The sequence below is a fragment of the Sitophilus oryzae genome, unplaced genomic scaffold (assembly GCF_002938485.1).
Source record: "Sitophilus oryzae breed Bouriz unplaced genomic scaffold, Soryzae_2.0 scaffold_1521_pilon_pilon, whole genome shotgun sequence".
In the NCBI taxonomy this organism is placed as follows: domain Eukaryota; kingdom Metazoa; phylum Arthropoda; class Insecta; order Coleoptera; family Curculionidae; genus Sitophilus; species Sitophilus oryzae.
Genome location: NW_022146194.1, coordinates 1,116,192 through 1,131,088, shown reverse-complemented (window position 1 = coordinate 1,131,088; position 14,897 = coordinate 1,116,192). Strand labels below are relative to the sequence as shown.

The following is a 14,897-nucleotide window of genomic DNA, read 5'->3' as shown; positions in this document are numbered from 1 at the left end:
CTTGGAATTTGAGATTCGAGAAACCCCTCCTTATTGAACCTCTACATCCCACAGTCAATCCGTTTGCCAAAAATCAGCTTTAAACGTCAAGCAGTTTAAGCAGAATCGTGATTACTCAATGGTCATATTTTATGAAACACCCTGTATAAATTTATAAAAAATCTTAAAATATGTAAAACAACAAAATAAAATATATGTGTTTAAGAGTTTTTCCGAAAAACTCACCGGTTTTTAAATAAAAAATATTTTAATATTTGAGGGATAGTTTTACCTCCTGAGAATTCGAGTTTCAAAAAATCCCTTCTTAACTACACCCTAAAGTCAATCTGTTTTCCAAAAATCAGCTTTTTACGTTAAGCGCTTTAAGCAGGATCGTGATTAATAAATGACCAGATTTTTTGAAACACCCTGTATACATTTCTAAAAAAATCTTAAAATATGTAAAAAAGCAAAATAAAATATACGTGTTTAAGCGTTTTTTCGGAAACTTGACCGTTTTTTAAATAAAAAATATTGTAATATTTGAGGGGTGGTTTCACCATCTTGGAACTGGAATTTCGAAAAATCCCTTCTTATCGAACCTCTACACCCTAGAATCAACCTGTATGCCAAAATTGAGCTTCTTACGTTGAGTGGTTTGAGCAGGATCGTGATTAATCAGTGAGTCAGTCACTTAAGGATTTTATATATTAGTAATATAGATGAAGTTTTTTTTCTTAGAATAGGTCACACCCTGTATATGATTTGTTCCATATGAGGTTCTAGATGAAAAAAATAAAAAAGTTAAAGCATGTGTTTTTTACGATAACTACTTAGAAGTTCAATTTTTTCACAGCTTCAAGCTTCAAGGGATTGTAGACCTGGGTATACGGTTTTAATTTCAACTAGATACCTCCACGCGTTCCCTAGAGAAAGGGTCTTGACAGACAGACAACAAAGTGATCCTATAAAGTTTCCTTTTTTACCTTTTGATATTCGGAACCCTAAAAATGCGGAATAAAATAAAATACACAAGATTTTTTACTATCCTAAAGAAGGCATACCAGAAATTTTTTGAACAGTTAAAATAACTATTTTTCTATTAGAGCCTAAACTTCTTGGACACACTGTAGGTTTAAAAATTTCGATTTTCTAATACAGGCCCTTGAAATTATCGAAATTTTCAAGGCAAAAATAGCCATAAACAGGAACCGTACTTAACATGGAAGCAATTTGGGCAAGGCGATCTCTATATTAGTTCTTACTGCCACCTCCTACGTATATAAAACATGATAAGACGTCTTCACTAGCAGTACTACCCGAAGACATCGCGCTTGCACCATCGGGTGTGAAAATCAGACGTCGTACAAGCAGATCCCGCTTAAATAAGGTAAATCACAAAGAATTTTCTTTTTTTTTGTTTGATTCAAAGGTCGATAGGTTGAGTTAAAGATATGAAGAAAGTGAAAACTACATACCGTGGATAGCTTTCCATTAGTTAATATTCAGGCTAGGCGTACCTGTGATTTTTATTGTTTAATTACTCAATTACCAATCAGTGTTACTTGTTTTTGTCTATATACAGTGTCTTAAAATGAGGATTCACATAAAAAAATTGAGAAAAGTCCTGAAATAAGTACATAGTTCATACAAAATGTTAAATTTTTTTGTAATTATTTTAAATGATATTAATTTTTTTTTTGAATTTGCTGTAAGTAGTATTGAGCAGTAATGTTATAAATTCTAATTTGTTATCTACTATTTTAATACAGGATGGCGCCTCTCATACGCCGCGGAGGCTCTAAGGAAAACGACAGTTTGTATCGAACTGAAATTTTGTGAGCATAATATATAGGTTAATTCAGAGCACTTTTTAAAAATATAGAGAGGATTTTACAGGGTGTCCCCAAAAGAAGTTATATATCAAAGTTGTGTTTTTTGTAATGGAAGACCCTATATATTAATTGATTTTGGGAGACAAATAAAGGTGAATTTTATAAGAGAAGTGTATGACTAAAATGTAAAATTTTTGACATATTTAACATTTTCTAGAAATAAAAAACAATTTTTAAATTACAATAAAAGCTATCTAAATTGGAATTTATCCGGTATAGCCTAATATGTAGTTAAATTAACTATTGTACTCTAAATCAAATTAAAACTTGATCCAAAAAGTTATACAGGGTGAGACAAAATTAATTGAACATTGGTCGCCTTTAAAAGCATGTTACTTTTTTATTTTAAATGGAACACCCAGTATATTATTCCGATATTCCATGGAGAATTCATGTCTCTTCAAAATACTATTAAGGTTTATTACCCCTCAAACAAAGATTTTCCTAGATATTTTCATTTACATGATTTGATGGGTAGATCTTTATTATTTGATAAAAATTTGGGTAGCTGTGATATGTCTGACGTTACTTTAACATAGCTGTCTAATTAGTCCAACTTTAACAACTAGTTATCATTTTGTGTCAGTTAAAACAAAACAATTTCTCAGAAATGTTGGCGAAAATGCAAACTTATCCTACTTCAGAGAGAATTGATATGATTATATCAGTTGGTGAATGCAGTGTGCATTCACCAATTAATAGAATACTTAAATGCTCCTGATTTTATCTAATCTGAGTTTTTTATGGGGATATGTTAAAGACTGTTTAAAAAACTCGACCAACTATTGTCGACAACATGAGAGAAATTATTGTAGCTGCTTTTCGAGATAGAACTACACATATGCCTTTTAAAATAAAAAGATCCTTTTGAAAAGACAATCATTTTATGCAGTTAACAGGAAAGGAAGCATTTTCAGCATTTAATTTCATCTAGCTAATTTTTGTCACATAATTATAGATTTCTATCTAGTTTTAAATGTGTAACAATTAAAATATGTTTTAAACGTGTATCTTTTTATCACCGTTGAGTATTTTACGCTACAATCTTTAATTTTTGTTAAATTAACAAAAGGTATATCACAGCCACCCTAGATTTTTCAAATAATACAGATCTACTGACGCAAAATAATAAAAATTAAAATATCTAGGAAAATCTTTGTCTGAGGGGAAGGCAATCTTAATAATATTTTGAAGACATATAAATTTCCCATTGAACACAGGAATAATATACTGGATGTTCCACCAAAATAAAGGAGTAACTTGCTTTTAAAAGTGACTAATATTCCATATTAATTTTGTCTCACCCTGTATAACTTTTCGGGTCAATTTTCAATTTGGTTTAACATACAACGGTTACTGTAATTAAATATCAGCCTATACAAGGTTTTTTTAATTATTATTTAATTATGTATATATATTATTTTTTATTTTACATTCCCATTACTACTTTTCCTGCTCTATAAGTTGATGTTTTTATTGTTTTTAGATTTTCAATCTGACGTTTCGTTTCCATACATAGATACCATCATCAACTTCAGTTTTTTAAATACTGACCTGGATGTTTTATTTCATTTTTTAAAAACTTATTAATTCCCAAATGCAATGATGCATCGCACTTACTCCAAAAAAATGTATAATAAAGAATATATAATCAAAATGTAAAATTTTTCTGTATTTTTTTCAGCAAAAAAAAACAAAGACAATATGCTGAGCTCCGTGATCCTAGCCCTATCCTGCCTGTCACTGGCGATGGCTGATCTTCCCGTTGGAAGGACTCTAGCTGTCCCGGACTTAAACCTGTGCAACCAGAGGGTTATCCATGAGGTAGGACCCAATGGTAAGGGATATTTCTTCAGCTGGAGGGACCCTTCATTGAAAGACGTACAACAAGACTGGCTGTCGGCTAGAAACTACTGCAGGAGACATTGCATGGAGACTGTATCTTTGGAGACTTCCGTGGAGAATGAATGGATCAAGGAACGTCTTGTTAGAGATAATGTAAGTGATGTTTTTTTTAGAAAATTTATACTAATATATAAAATCCATAAGTGACTGACATACTGATTAATCACGATCCTGCTCAAACCACTCAACGTAAGAAGCTCAATTTTGGCATACAGATTGTTTCTAGGGTGTAGAGGTTCGATAAGAAGGGATTTTTCGAAATTGCAGTTCCAAGGGGGTGAAACCACCCCTCAATATTACAATATTTTTTATTTAAAAAACGGCCAAGTTTCCGAAAAAACGCTTAAATACGTATATTTTATTTTGTTTTTTACATATTTTAAGATTTTTAAAAAATGTATACAGGGTGTTTCGAAAAATCTGGTCGTTGATTAATCACAATACTGCTTAAAGCGTTTGACGTAAAACGCTGATTTTTGGAAAACGGATTGACTTTAGGGTGTAGAGGTTCGACAAGAAGGGATTTTTCGAAATTCCAGTTCCAAGAGGGTGAAACCGCCCCTCAAATATTACAATATTTTTTATTTAAAAAACGGTCAAGTTTCCGAAAAAACAGTATAGTAGTAGTATATTTTATTTTGTTTTTTTTCATATTTTAAGATTTTTTAAAAATGTATACAGGATGTTTCGAAAAATGTGGTCATAAAAGCTGATTTTTGGAAAACAGATTGACTTTAGGGTGTAGAGGTTCCATAAGAAGGGATTTTTTGAAACTCGAATTATAAGAGGGTGACACCACCCCTCAAATATTAGAATATTTTTTATTTAAAAACCGGTGAGTTTTTCGGAAAAACTCTTAAACACGTATATTCTATTTTGTTGTTTTACATATTTTAAGATTTTTTAAAAATTTATACATGGTGTTTCATAAAATATGACCATTGAGTAATAACGATTCTGCTTAAACTGCTTGACGTTTAAAGCTGATTTTTGGCAAACGGATTGACTGTGGGGTGTAGAGGTTCAATGAGAGGTTTCTCGAATCTCAAATTCCAAGAGGGTGAAAACGCCCCTCAAATATTACAATATTTGTTATTTAAAAAACGGTTAGTCTTTCGGCAAAACGCTTGGACAGGCATAATTTATTTTGTTTTTTTTCTATTTTGAAATTTTTTAAAAAATCATACAGGGTATTCCAAAAAGTTGGGTAATTGATTAACCACGATTCTGCTTAAACTGCTTGACGTAAAAAGCTTATTTTTGGCAAACGGATTTTTCGAAAGTCAAATTCCAACGAGATGAAATTACCCCTCAAATATTACCAAATTATATAATAATATCGCTATATTGTTTTTTTCTCATGCTGACATAAATGTGAGAAAATTTTTATCCAGTTTGTATGTTAATGGAAATTGTTGCTTTGCTTTATCATCACTATTACAAATGATTAATTCCACGCGAAAGAAGTCGCGGGTACACGCTAGTTACGTATAATTATTTTTGCAGGTTAAGTACATCTGGACTTCCGGTAGAAAATGTGACTTTCCCGGTTGCAATCGTGCTGATTTGGTACCAAATGAAACACACGGATGGTTCTGGACTGGTTCTTTGGAGAAACTGGCACCCACAACCCAGAGAGACCAAAACGATTGGTCAGAGAATGGTGGTATTGGAAAACCACAGCCTGACAATAGAGAAGCCCAACAAGGAGGTAAGAATGACAGAAAAATAGTACCCATAGAGTAGTAGAGGAAAGTAACCAAATATTGAATACTGGGCCATTTCTCGGAAACAAATACAGTTAATCGTAAAAGGCAGTGATTTTTGATCTCTTCCAATCATTATACTCACCCTGTGCAATAATTTTGTGTGTACATTTTCCTAAAATATAATTTTACGGTCAGAACCATGACTCCTTAGCATTTTGCTTTTTCATTCATGTCAATACATGCTTGTTTAATTTTTAAGACCGAAATGAACTGATTACGATCAATTTGCAATTTTTTCAATTATCATTACTTTTTGAGGTAATTTTTTAATATGACGAGATGGTTTTGGTGACTATTGTCGTAACATCATATTACGCTGCATTGGATATTCTATAGTAAATTTAAAAAAAAACGTTAAAGACTAACGATACAGTCCTGGTTTTAATAAACATTCATAACGATAACAGAACTAACAATATTAAAGAAAACATTTCTGTAATACTCAAGTATACAAACAGAAAGAAAATTGTAAATAATACTCTAATACTTGGTATTGTCTCCCTTGGCTGCTATGACTAGCTGTATACATCCGTTCATACTGTCATTGAGGCGACATATATTATATGGCGTTATACTTTCCCATTCTTCTTTAAGAACCAAGCGAAGTTCGTTTATTGAATCTGGTACCGCTTCGCGACATCTAAACCTCCTGCCAAGCATTTCCCAAACGTCGAACATGATGGGCAGTTCATAGTAGCACAGATTATACAGATTATAAACTTATCGTCAAAAGCATTGTTTTTCGTGGTTCCAATTTTCGAAGTCGCGCACTAGTTAGGTTACTAGTTTGCGCATAAGCACGCCCACTTATGGCCTCTAAAATTGTGCACAGCGCCTGACCGGTCTTGTGACCGGCCCAGTCATTACGCTGTTTAAACGGGAGTTTATTTTGGCGCACATGAAAATTTACTCGTTTGCTCTCATCGTCATAAAAACAATTTTCGTACCACGAATTAGGGACAAGATTTTTATCTGTATACTTATAGGATACCTAATCTGTCATAGTAGTATATAGCTCACCAAAGCCGCCTTGTCATATTGAAAAATAACTATAGGGCTAGAAATGACAAAAATATAACACTTTAAATTTGACTTAAAAAAATTTTCCGTTGGGTTTTTTTGCATCTGAGTATATAACACAAAAACTAAATGGTATTCTATATTTGGTTAGTTTCCTCTATCAAAGAATTTTGGGTTGCTTCCGTAACCTTATTATTTCGCACTAAAAAGTTTAATTCAAGAATTTTAATTGTTTTTGTCCTTGTTAGGTGCTCAAGAAAACTGTTTGGCAGTACTCAACCAGTTCTACAACGACGGTGTCAACTGGCATGACGTCGCCTGTCATCACGTCAAACCTTGGGTGTGCGAAGAGAACGAAGAACTCGTCAAATTCTCCCAATACGTCCATTAGTTTCTGTTTTTAGATTTATTTGTAATTTATTATTTAGTTTTAAATAAAAATCGATACTTACTGCCAACAGATATATCTTAATTGTACTTTTTCTCATCAACTTAACCTAAAAAAAATTGTGTGTCCACTATGTACGCATATTTGAAGTCAAACATCTTACTAACAGCTATTAAATTGAAAGATTTAAAGAAAATGTTTAAAAAGTGACATATAATGCTGTTTTAATATAAATATTATTTTCAATTTATTTCTGTAATCTGTACATTTTCTGTTTCCTCAATAGCCTGCAAATTTTGTGGGATACCACCCAAAATACACACTTTAATGCAAATGCCTAATAATGTTAACGCCCCTTTAAAATATATTTAAGAAGAGAATAAATTTTGAACCTAACCAACAATTCGTATGGTCTATTTATAATAGTTTTGTTAAATTATACGAATATTCTCGTTGATTATTGGTTTGAAATAAATATGACAATATCCTCCAATGAAAATGCGAGTTGCATAACTCTAATAATTCTAATTCCGAGATAGCAAATGAGCTAGATGCTTTACCTAGACCGTGATTCAGAAGCTACAACCTATCGATGAAAATATGCATAAAAATTTAGTTCCTAGCACACAACTAGAAGATATTGGTACACAGGTACAGTCAAGTTTATTATAATGATTTTCTTAGCTATAAATCAAATGTTTTTTTGGTGTTTGCACGACCATGCGATCCTTACCAGTTTTCGTCTCGGTAGCTCGTGTGTCACGGCTTTGAATTTTTACTCCCAGCGCGCGTAAAGAAGTTTTACTGACAGAAAAAAAAACAATTTAACTGTGAATTGAAATGACAGATACACCCGTCACCGTCATGTATCCTCTTGCTGGAGAGACTATAGTGGGATTTTTTTATTTTGATATTGAAAAATGTCATTCTTTGTCAATGTAAAAATATTTATTTTTTGTTATAAAGATACAATATATTACAGTATACTATACAATTTTTACAAAAATAATTAAAATTACATAAAGAGGTAACAAGAAAAACAATCAATTATAACGATTGTTTTTTATCTAAATTTGTACAAAACAAATACTATAAAAAAGACTTAAAAAGAGTGGTTTTAAAACCACTTAACAAAAATAAAGATTTAATCTTACATATAATAAATGTTAAAAAATAAAATATAGTGAGAATTAAGTAGAGATAAAAAGGCTTATGAATTTCAAGAAATTAAAAAAAAAACATTTGTCAAAAAATATTCTTTTAATAAAAGCCTTATAAAAATGTGTCTACAGATTCCGAAAATTGGACTCTTCAAAAAAAAGAAGATAAAGAAGGATGCCTTCAAGCCTTTGACTTAAAATACTTTTTTATTAAATCTAACAACACAATACTCAAGACAAAGGCATTTAAAGTTTTTTTTATTATATTGTCTCTTATAAGTCAAAATAATTTTAAAAAATTGTCAAAACAACCTATCCCATTAAAACAGAAAATTCAGAATTTTCATTTTAGTGCTTTTTAGTCCTAGATCATCACAGGGTGTGTAAATATTTTTTTTTCGAAAAATATTCGAAAAACTGATACTTTTTTCAAAGTCCCTGCATATTTATTATAGTAGGAGATCCCCACTTATCTCCCTTACTATTAAACATGGTACGTAGACATAGAATCAAATACTGAACAACTTCTCTTTGGCTTTTTTCGAAATTTTGCCACCTAACCCCACACCGTATGTAAAAATTATTTTTATAATTTGCCACCATGACATATGTCAAAATAACTTTTTTTTTGTTATTCGGTTTGCTGAAGAAGTTAAATATGTATACAGGGTGCTACAAATTCGAGATAAGAGCATTGGTATCTCGGTAACCGTAATAGATACGAACATGGTTAAATTGGGGCAAAGTTGCGCTTTGAGATGTTTACCAAGATGCCATCAAAAAAGTTTTAAAAATTTCAAGGATTGCTGAGTTTTTTGAAAATGAATTTTATTTTTTCCAGTCGTTACTTTTAAGCAAATCAAAAAACTAATTGCACATTCTCATAGCCACTTTATAAGGACTATCCGATAGTATTTTTAGATTTTCAAATTAGCTGATAATTTGTGAGATACAGAGGCCAACTTAGCTTTTTTAAATACGGACCTGCATTTTTTATTCCAGATTTTGAAAGAACACGGTCTACTGAGTACAATGATATGCCACACTTAATTTTTTTTTGTTTCGAACATTTGAACACAATTTATTTAAACTAATTTCAAGTCCGGCTCTGTTTTTTTAAATATTTAATCTATTCATCGTTACAATATTGATAAGCTTTCAAACTTAACAATGAGGTGGGGTAAAACATTGAATATGGAAAATCAAATGCAATAAAATAATAAAGAGAAATATACAAATGAATATATTACTTCACGTCATTTGTAAAAGTGAAATCAATACATCTCAACATTTACAATAAAGAGTACAAAATGCATTCGGAAGTATAAGAAGAAAGTTCAAAGAGCTATAAATAAAATTGAACGAAAAATAAATTTGTGCTATAGGGAGAGTGGTAAACCCTTTCGTACATGTAGAGCACTAGAAACAAGTTTGTAGAAGTCGATTTATTTATAATAACTACGATTAATATTACGCATATTATTAGATCGCACACTGAGATTTCAAATTCACAATAAAAAAGTTAAAAATAATATCTTTAAATTTCTGACCTGGATATAATTTATTTGAATCATCCAATTGGCTCGATTTTTCTTATTCAATGTTAATTAGCACTCCTCAATATTGTTGCGATGAATATAATCAGATTAAATAATTTAAAAAAAACAGAGTCGAACTTGAAATTATTTTAAATAATAATTAAATCGTTTTGTTGTTGTAAAGGTACCCAAAACAACAAAAAAAGTACAAGTGTGGCATATCATTGTACTCAGGAGAGTTTTTTCAAAACCGGAAATAAAAAATGCAGGTCCGTATTTAAAAAAAAAAGTTAAGTTGGCCTATGTATCTCACAAATTATTAGCTAATTTGAAAATCTAAAAATACTATCAGATAGCCCTAATAAAGTGGCTATGAAAATGTACAATATTATTTTTTTGATTTTCTTAAAAGTAACGACAGGAAAAAGTAAAATTAATTTTCAAAAAAATCCGTGTTTTCCAAAAAACTCAGCAATCCTTGAAATTTTTAAAACTTTTTTGATGGCATCTTGGTGAACATCCCAAAGCGCAACTTTGCTTCAATTTAACCATGTTCGTATCTATTACGGTTTCCGAGATACCAATGCTCGTACCTCGAATTTGTAGCACCCTGTATAGTTCATATCAAATAAACTTTTGGTCACGTGATTAAGCTTGACCGGCACAGCGTTGCCTACTTTTATATATTTTCTTTTAATCAAAATATTTTAGGAAACAAAAATAAATTAATTATAAATATATAAACAGTTATTATTTACATCAACAAAACTCACCTTCTTAACAGCACTTAAGGGACATAAATGGCCATTACTACCGCTTTCCCGTTCAAAATATTCTAATAAAGTTGCGATGAGTTTTTTACGGTTATTAAGCTATCTTGTACACTTCGCACTAAAAGAGGTTCTATAAAGAACAATGTTCGACTGCAAGGTCTGCTAGTAAACATTTTTAAGCTTAAAGTATCACAACACTATTAATTTAAATCAAAAACTCGTAATACAAAACTAAAATGTCAAAATGAACGACAATGTCAGGAAATAAATAAATAAATGTGGCAACTTGACATTTTTTACAGCAAAGCTGCCACCTGAATCCCCAGCGCGACATTTAAATTTCAGTTAGTCAACCCGGCGCCGAATATGTTAATGGTTGGCAACAATTAATTTAAAAATCGCTCCCTCGATGACGTAACTCAAAGTTTATTTGATATGAACCGTAGATAATTTTTTCCATAAAACCCATTTTTTGGCACACCCCGTATATATGATCTAGATTTATAGTAAAAAAGTAAACAAAACGAAATAAACGTAAAAATAGTAGTGTTCGCGTTTTATTTTGTCCCTTTTATTTATTTTTTCTTATTTATAATAAAAAAAATGTTAAAAACTTATAAAATTGGGACAAAACAAAATTCAAACACTACATAAAACAGCCAATAAAAGTGCTTAAAATATATAACAAAAAAATCACACTTGTCTTCAATCACAAAACGTAAAGTCCCTAGATTCAAAGAAGAATTCGGTAATTGACTTGTCAGTTGTTTTGGACCCAAAATGTCCGATATTGGTGACATCTTTGAATAAGAAGACTAAGGAAGGAGCATATCAAAAATCTTAGGCACACCGCGATAGGCCTCAAATATGGCCGACTTAAATTCAGGTTTATCAGTGCCGTTCTAATTTTATTTAAAAAATGTATAACTATGATGTAGGGTAGACTCAATAATTTGTTATTTTATTTTACGTTGTGAATAAATGCTCGTAGTTATTAAAATTGTTATAAAAATATATAATTCTAATAAAAATAGATAAGTTATAATAAGCATTTATTAACACAAACATCCGATACGCTACTGAAGCAGGTAAGTCAAATTAACGTATCAAAATTCTTTGACATCTGATCTTTGACAAGTAGTAAATAAAAGCTAAAATGCAAGAAAAATATATAATTTAGTTAATTTAAGTGAATTTCATAAATGATCGGTTTACTACACGTATGTATATTATATAGTCACTTACTAGCGAAAAGTTGTTCCATTATTTCACTCAATTTTTGCCGAGACCTACCGCACGCTACACAACCAACTATTTTAGAGTCTTTTTCGATAAATCGCGATAGTGTCACTGTTAATTTAAGTTCTGCCACAATTTCCATCTAGATTTACTACCTTTATACAACTATCAGTACTAGAATAAATAATAAATAACATAAAATAAGCTCCGTAAAGACTGACAAATCCACAAAATTTCAAATCAAATTCAAATGTGTCAAATGAATCGTCAAACAGAACTGTCAAGGATCCCCACCCTAGAGTGCTTTTTCCGCCCACCATGCATGAATACATGGATAGCATTATGCTCCTTCCTTAGTCTTCTTATTCAAAGGGTGACATGTGTCATAGATTTAAAAAATAAAGAATCTTAAAATCTCCATGCATTATCGAATTACTTTAAAAAGCGTAAAGTCCCTAGATAATACAGACGACCGTAATTACCTCCATTTTGACTCAATTTAAAGGCGGAAAATTAAAAAATAGGAACATATATTTTTTATAAACTTATTAAAATTATTTAGGTCAAGTTATTTATTATACAGGGTGGTCCAAACTGTATTTCGGAAACTTCGCAGATAAATATAAGTAAAAAAGTTCCTATAAATGTATGTCCTAAAATGCTTAGTTTCGGAGATACAGAGTGTAGAAGTTTCATTTTTATTTCGATTTTTTCCAAATAATTTCTGAAGTAATGTAAATATTTGAATGAAAATTGGTGTCTGGGAGTTTTTTGACATGAGAAATTTGATTTTGATGTCAATATGACTCCTACTAATAGAGGACGCCACCTACATATTTTTTAACTGGTTTGAAGAGTAATAACTTTTCGTCCGTACCTGTATAAAACTACTGAGTAAAAAAATATACATTTACGACGTTTTCTACGTGAAGAAGGTCTCTTGGTAAAAATCGCTACGAGTAATGGTTCTCGAGATATTTGGAATCGAAATTATCAATACCTGTCATCATTGACATAAATTAAACATGTTGACTAAATAGTTATCAGACTGAAATCATAAATTTGAAATGTTTTTGTGCTAAAAGTTCAACAGAAACTGTTTTATCGTCATTTTTTGCAGAAAAATTTATGATTAATTTAAAAAAATAAAAATTTCCCAAATTTATTACTTCAGTGAAATAACTATCTATACGTCGTACAAAATAAAAACCGTTGCATGTCATCGAGCACGTGCGTTGATTGTAGACAGCATTGTTGCCAGATTGTAATCGGAAGAGAAATATTTTTGAAAAATTTAGTATATCTAATTTAAATATCTATTAAAAATTCTAAAATAAACTTTAAATTGTTAACAGTTTTAAATAGTTTCAAGCAGCGCTGAAAAAAAATATTTTTAAACAAAACATGTTTTTTTATTGTTTAAAACAAATTTTTTTGGTTTTAAAGAACATTGTAAATACAAAGTTGAAAATATGTTTACAACACTTTTACACTCTGTTTTAGAAACCTTAATGGTGCTCCTCCAAGTAATAGTACAGAATTAACAGTTTATTTAGACAATATTAAGTTGAGCTGATTACTCTGTTTTTTATTCCATTTGTATTATAGTTGTTTTTTTTTATTTTGAACGAGTTTTTCTCATTTTTTATTGAAATAAACACCTACACACCAAACCTATTTAATACTCTGTTTTAAACAAATATTTAAAACAAGTAATGGTGTCTTAAAAACATTGTTTTAAACATTTTGTTTAATTAATAACAGTCTGGGTTTCGGGCAATTCAAAATATTATCTATTATAAAGAGTGGTAAATAATAAAAAATTATAAAATATATAGGTAAGGTAAGGTAATTATAAAATATAACTTTTTGAAATATTTCAAGAATTAATAAGTATTTTCCATAGAAGATGAGTAGGTTTGGTTCCTCAAAATAAAAAAAACTGACTTCACTGGTCTACTTTAAAATACTTTATTATAATATAACGGGCCGTTATTGTCCCTTTCTTTCTGAAAATATTGTATCAGAGATTACACTAATTCTTGGCACCAACTATTTAACTGCTTAGGCATTTTTCAAAGAAAAAACTAACAACTACTACACAAAATATTCTGAAAACAACAGTTTTCGATCGATAGATAAAGGTTTTAAAAGATACAATATACACGAGACACAGCTCTCGACTAACGTTCAGAAAATTCTGGCAAATGGCAAATAAACGTGGCACCGCTGCAACCGCTTCCTCGCCGTTACCAACACAATATCGAGTTGGAGATTTAAAACTCATTGAAAACGTCCCATAAGGGCCATATTTGAGTAGTGGTAGCACTGCACACATTTATTAGCCTAATCGATAGCCCGCAACGGTTTTTATTTTGTACGACGTATACTCAACGTGTTTATTAATCGTCAATAATGACATGTATTGACTATTTCCATTCTAAATATCTTGAGAACGGTTGCTTGTAGCAATTTTTACAAAGATATATTTTTTACGTAAAAAGTCACAGAGATGTATATTTTTGCGCTCGGTAGTTTTATACAGGTACGGACAAAAAGTTATTACGCTTCAAAACAGTCAAAACACATGTAGGTGGCGCCCTCTACTAGTAGGAGTCATATTGACATCAAAATCAAATTTCTCATGTCAAAAAACTCCTAGACACCAATTTTCATCCAAATATTGACGTTACTTCATAAATTATTTGGAAAAAATCGAAATAAAAATTAAACTTCTACACCCTATATCTCCGAAACTAAGTATTTTAGAAGTTTCTGGAATACAGTTCGGACCACCCTGTATATCATTAAGTCACGTCATTTTAAGTCTACGTCATTAATGTCATCGGTATAGGTCATTTTGGCTCCATAAGTAGTAATAGTCTAAGAGCTAGCAACGTTTTCGAGAAAGTATTTTAAGACGTCTGCGTTCACTACTGCGCATCGGAAGAAGATGCTATATTTTATATTAATTTAATCCTATAAATTCTTATTGAATATAAACCGAACATATCTCCATAGCGCAGTGCGTAGAGTTTCCGACCACGAACCGATGATTCAGAGTTCGAATCCGGGTCAGGTCAAAGACTTTTTTATTTTATTTTCGTTTATATTCTGATAGTAAAGTATTAAATAATTCTGATAATTAAAAAAAAACAAATATTATTACAATACTAGAATTTAAAGGACTAATAAAAATACAGGATCTTCTTTCAATGCGCAGTAGGGAAC

The 14,897-nt window shown here is 30.7% G+C and overlaps 1 protein-coding gene across 1 annotated transcript; it reads left to right on the top strand.

Moving 5' to 3' along the window:
- Window positions 1-1,145: 1,145 nt before the first annotated feature.
- Window positions 1,146-7,026, top strand: LOC115878763. The gene is made up of 4 exons (XM_030895354.1): window positions 1,146-1,369; window positions 3,559-3,872; window positions 5,286-5,490; window positions 6,817-7,026. Exons 2-4 carry the CDS (start codon window positions 3,579-3,581, stop codon window positions 6,957-6,959), a joined length of 642 nt encoding a protein of 213 aa, XP_030751214.1. The 5' UTR covers window positions 1,146-1,369; window positions 3,559-3,578; the 3' UTR covers window positions 6,960-7,026.
- Window positions 7,027-14,897: the final 7,871 nt, after the last annotated feature.